The 5,824-nt window shown below is 28.7% G+C and overlaps 1 protein-coding gene across 1 annotated transcript in view; it reads right to left on the reverse strand.

Annotated features, from left to right (window-relative positions):
* Positions 1-1,917, reverse strand: part of LOAG_17980 (hypothetical protein) — a 2,800-nt gene extending 883 nt beyond the window's left edge. Inside the window, exons 1-4 of the mRNA XM_020450651.1 lie at positions 1,780-1,917; positions 1,471-1,568; positions 1,054-1,203; positions 521-633 (exon numbers count right to left, since the gene is read on the reverse strand). Of these exons, the coding sequence (XP_020305644.1) occupies positions 521-633; positions 1,054-1,203; positions 1,471-1,568; positions 1,780-1,897 (479 nt within the window). The 5' untranslated portion in view covers positions 1,898-1,917. The remainder of the gene's footprint in view (positions 1-520; positions 634-1,053; positions 1,204-1,470; positions 1,569-1,779) is intronic.
* Between the last annotated feature and the right edge of the window lie 3,907 nt (positions 1,918-5,824).

A 5,824-nucleotide genomic window follows, 5' to 3' on the forward strand; every position in this document is an offset into this window, starting at 1 on the left:
CGAGATATCACTTCTTTAACTCTATTACAAACATTAGGGTAGTTCTTTAAATGCTGTTCTTCGGTCGGCAAACACCGATGAAACTTCCATAACCATATAATTTAAATGAATCCATTTCATGATTCTAGCGTACAGATGAGTGAATAGAAGAGGACATCAAAACATTAAAACATGAAAAGAGGATAGCAAAGTTTTAAATAATAATTCACTAACATCCTGATGAGGTTGTGACTTCTTATGCTGCTGCTGCTTTTTCAGATTTCTTTCACGGGCCAATTCACGCTGATTACCACCTGAAAGTATATTTGCAATTGCTTTTAGTTGATATGTGAATGAATATATGTGTAAGGGAAAATCTTTCCTAAACGGATGCCCTTCAAAACCGTAATCAGTGAGAATACGTCGTAAATCTGGGTGATTGTTGAACCAAACACCGTACATGTCGTAAACTTCTCTTTCATACCTGCAGCAAAATTAGAGAGTGTGTTTAAAGAAACTTTGAGTTTCAAGTCTAACTTACCAGTTTGCTCCTTTGAAAATCGATGTTATTGACTCCAGCGGTGCAATTTCATCGGTGTACGTACGCACACGGATGCGTGCATTAAAACGTATCGAAAGAAGAGCATAAATGACCTGAAATTATAAAAACATAACTCTATTAGTGAAATATCATGGAAAGAAAAAAAAATGTGTTGAAAGTGGTTCTGAAATATCCCTGCTGCATTTCCATGTATGAGATTTCAGTATAATACTACAGAATATATATTTCAATAGCATCACACAGCATTGTTTACAATTATTGGGTATATTGCTGAATTATCTCAACCAGTTATATTATTACTGCATAATTACATATTGTTATTATCGCTTAATAACATGTTTTCTGACCTGATCTGTTACAGAAAATCAGGTTATTAAACAAAGGAAGAATTCTCAAGGATAATAATAAATTGCAGTAAGTTATTTATTACTTGAATGTTTAACCATAAATTGCCAAACAATATTATGTATGGAAGTAGCTTTTGATCTATGCCTATGTAAAAATAATAAAACCTCGAAACGGAATTTACGTGAAGGGACATCCATTCCAGTAATAAATACGATATTAGTAAATTGCGCTGCATGATTTCCTTTTAGAAATGCTATCACAGGTAAAACCCCAGTTGGATGGATTAACAGCTCTAGTTCATCTCCAGCGGCAAACTGCAAAACAGCAAACTATTTTAGAACTTCTGCAAAAATGCAAGAATAAAAATCACTTACCAATTATCTAATCTCATGAAATTTCAAGTTTTCAGATGACACTAAAAATATTTTAACACTTTGTACAATGCGCCTCTTATAGGGTCATAAATGAACTTGAGGAATATCATATTTCTGAACCTAAAACGGCACTTAGGATATCAAACACCAACGGTACTATCTGTTAGGATATTCATGTTGAAGATGTAAATGGAAAATTAAGAAAACCTGTACTCTTTGTACAAATTTCGGCAGACATTCCGCACAGTATCGACCAAATTTAGCTAATTTCTCACGTTTCATATCGTCAATTTTCCAAATTGTTGCTGAAAGTGACTTCTCAAATTTAGAAATTAGTTGTCGGAAAGTTTTTTGAAAAATGAAATAAATAAAAATACCTAGGTAGGGAATAAAACATGGTAATATTTCGGCCTAAAATGAACTGCACTAAGAAACCGTACAAATTCATTTTTACTAAAGTTTAAACTTTAAATTCCTCTTAAACAAAAGGAAAAGAAAAAATCAAGAATTGCATACGCTTCTTGTCCTTTACAGTTTTGCCAGAAACATTTGTCGCACAGTTTCGCGTGTTCTTATTTACAATTCCTGTAAACCTGCATAATGTATGCCAAGCTTGCACTTGACGACTCAACATTTGAAGTTTTGACCTGAAGCAAGAAAAGATTTTAACTTGTAATAGCACAAAAGCTTGTTAATCATTCTGATGTATCATCCTCATTCTATCCCAAATTTGGAGACACCACAACTAGACTTTTGTTTATTATTTAGTTTAGGTAATTAAGACTGTCTCTCCTAATTTATAGCAGATAAATTAGACTCAAGTATCAGAAGTCTAAAATGACAACAAGGGTAGAATGAATGAAGTAAATGAATGAAGCTTAGCGTGTGAATCTTTTCCAGAAAATCAGGAAATGTCTTATACATTATGATGAATATGATCGGACAATTCTGAATGACTGTAAAACCGGACAATTAAAAATTCCCAAGTGTCAATCAGTTATGAGGAATGAAAATCCACGAGAACTACCGGATAATTAGAATTAAGAAGTCGGGAAAGCTATCCAGTTAGGTAGTTTTATCGTAGTGATCAGATCAAGAAAAATTATACGAACATACTTAAATATTAAAAAATAAAGAAGTGAAGAAGTGAAATTGAAACAAAAACTTAATCGGAAAAGGTAAAACATTGCAAATACGGCAAAAAACGTTCGACCAAATCTCCTTCCTGAACATAATTTAACCGTTTTCCGGACATATGAAGGATGTGGAGACATTGTTCTCTTTAGTGAGAAATACAATGATTTCGAAGAGGGTACGAGAAAGATCGCTTGAACTAGAAAATATAATTTGCCTGCAGATTGTTAATGAAGCAGAAAGTTTGGAAAATATGTATAGTTGAGCAAGAAATCTTTGATTAAGCGATATATATGATAAAGATTGAGAGTAGGACGAAAGATTTGTCTAGTCTGAGGAAAAAGATAGAAATAAATCAGAGACCTAAAATCAAAAAAAAGACAAACTAGAAAAGGGTGAGAATAAAATTTTACAAAATAGTATGTCTTCAATTTAATTGATTATATATGCGGCTATACTTTATGATAATTGTAAACGATAGAGAAAAAGAAAGAAAAAGAACAAAAAAAAATCAGAGATCGATAGGGAATGATATTCAAAAGAAGACGATACAATTACATAGATTGAGAGAATAAAGAAATATCAATGATTAGTAATTATAGCAATGATTGAGAGCATTTTTTTTTCTAATAAATGATACAAAATACCATAATTCAATCATTTAAAAAAAAATGCAAGGATATATGTGTAGCATTTTGTAGAATTTTAATTAGAAAAGATTAAAGTTATCATAAACATATTTGGTGGATAATCATTCATTTCTCACATATCGTATCACTTCTTTCCTTATCTTATCATATCTTCTCTATCATTTTATCCTATTTAATTCTTTAGCTTCTTCTCGTTTATCTTCTCTATCATTTTATTTGTTCCATCCTAGTATATTTTATTTCTATCTCGATGTATTTTTGTTCCACATATTTCATATCTTTTCTTTTTTTTTCATACTTGAATAAAATTGAATTTGAGTAACATCCATTTGAATAAACCTAAATAAATCAAGGAATATTAAGAAGTTAATAGTAACATTCAGTAGTCTTTCTTTTTCTTTTTTTGATTTAAAATATCGTTTGAAATGATTGAAGTAATGAAAAATGTTTGATAATTAAACAAATATATTGGCAAAAATGCATATTACTTTAATTGTTATTAACATTTTTTATTGAAATTCTTTCAAAAAAAACAACTCTAACATTTATTCGTTACTAAACTTCGCTTTTTATTTATTTTAAAATGAATGAAGGAATGGAAATTTTCCATTTATTGAAGAAGTGCTGCTATATATATTTTATTTATTAAAATGTTATTTTTACTTATTAGAATTCCTTGAAAATTTATCGAATTTCCTTTTTATTTGTTAAAATTTCTTTTGTTATTTGTTTTTATTTACTTTTTATTTACTAAAATTTTTTGATAAATAAATTTGATAAAATAATGATAAATTAAATGTTAATATTAAAGTCTACGTTTCTTCCTTCCTTCTCGCTTTTAAAAATTTACAATTTGAAATTTTCTTTTACTTTAATCATAAGTGAATTTTGGCCATAATTGAAATGACATTAACTTTAATTTTACAATTGTTTTATTTCAGTGATTTTTACAAATTTCATGAATTATGTCATCTGGCATAAAATGTATGTGACAACATGGGCATGTGACCGAAAAATTGGCGTTATCAGTTTTTTTTTAAAAAAAATAAAAACTATCAAAAATGAACTTATCGCGCAATCATTAAACATTCATGGAAGCATTATCACAAAATCATAGATGTATGTAAAGTTTAGTCAAAAAGATGTGTGTGTGTATGTGTGTGTGTGTGTGTATGTGTATGTGTCTGTGTGTGTGTATGTGTCCGTATGTATGTGTCTCTAGGGTATCACAATCCGCTCATTTATCATCATAGCGATGATAAATTTGAATTCGTAGACAACTGTTCATCTTGCAATTTATCTCTGTGATATGGCGACAACAATTAATTAGGAATGATAGTTTTAATAGTATCAATATATGGTTTTCTAAAAAAAAACCGGATTTAAACCAGTTCTCTTTCTTCATTTCAAATATCGTGAGATGTACATATGACAATATCTTCAGCTCATCCTGTGCTTCGAACTTTGTTCCTATCACTTTCTGACGACGATAAAAAGCATTATTATGAGAACAGAAGCAATTATACATTTGAATGGGTTGATTTTAAATGAATCATATTGCATAATTAAGTTACAAAATAAAAGTCACCTAATAGAGTAATTTTTTGCAACAATGAAAAAGGCTAATCGCAATGATTCGTGCAAATAATGTTCATGTTTGCATGTTTGCATGTCATGTTTGCAAAAATTTTTTTTGCTAACTTCTTGAAACGTTTAAAAATAGCAATATTGATTGATTTTTGGAATTTATATTATCATTTAAAATTCTCTTGAAATTAGAGCTGAAATTAAAATTGAGAGAGTTTTTTATGTTTGTTATCATATCAAATTTTTTTGATGTATAATTGAACCGGTGAATTTTTTTCCGTGAATATATAAAAATTGTAATATTGCACGAGCTAATTTCAGTAATTTCAGAGGGGATCAGCGATGAGAGCTATTAATTAATTCTGTAATTGGTTAAAATTTAAATGATTATTTATTAGACCAAAATTTAAAATAAAAATATTTTAACTAATCCCATCTAATCATTGCTCTCATTATATTTCAAATCATTTCATGTTTCCGTGATATCAAAACATGAGCTGGCATTGATCATTAATGCACCGATCATAAAGTGGAACCATGAGAAGTATTTATTAAATTTATCAAACACAATTATATTAGACCTATCAATTATCAAAATTCACATTCCAATAGGTTATCTATTCATTTTTAACTAAATATCATATAGAAACCGGATACACATACATGTTTGCATCATACATATGCTTTAAGTTATCTACGAGTATGCATGTTTGCAGGATTGAGCCGGATCTCTTTCTCAATATTGTTCCACTCTATAAAATACCGGTTTCATTTGCTATTCGTTTCTTTATCTTTTAGCACTGAAATAATGCTTCAAAAATGTTTACTTTTTTCAATATTTGTTAATTAGTCATTGAACAGGAAAACATGATGAATGTTTGAAATTTTAAACTTTTTTGAAATTATAATCAAATTCTTTTCACGAATGCTTCAACACTTATCAATAGTCATTTTGAGCTCCAATATCTTTTCATGATATAGCTCAAGGATTGAAATCACCAACGAAGTAAATTCATTTCAATGATTGATAGCAATTATTGAAGCTCAACTTGTTTACATCAACTTGCTACTAATACATTCCATTGTTCTTATATATATATATATATATATATATATATATATATATATATATATATATATATATATATATATATATATATATATATATATATATATATATATATATATAT

The sequence above is a fragment of the Loa loa genome (assembly GCF_000183805.2).
Source record: "Loa loa unplaced genomic scaffold supercont3.166, whole genome shotgun sequence".
Taxonomy (NCBI): domain Eukaryota; kingdom Metazoa; phylum Nematoda; class Chromadorea; order Rhabditida; family Onchocercidae; genus Loa; species Loa loa.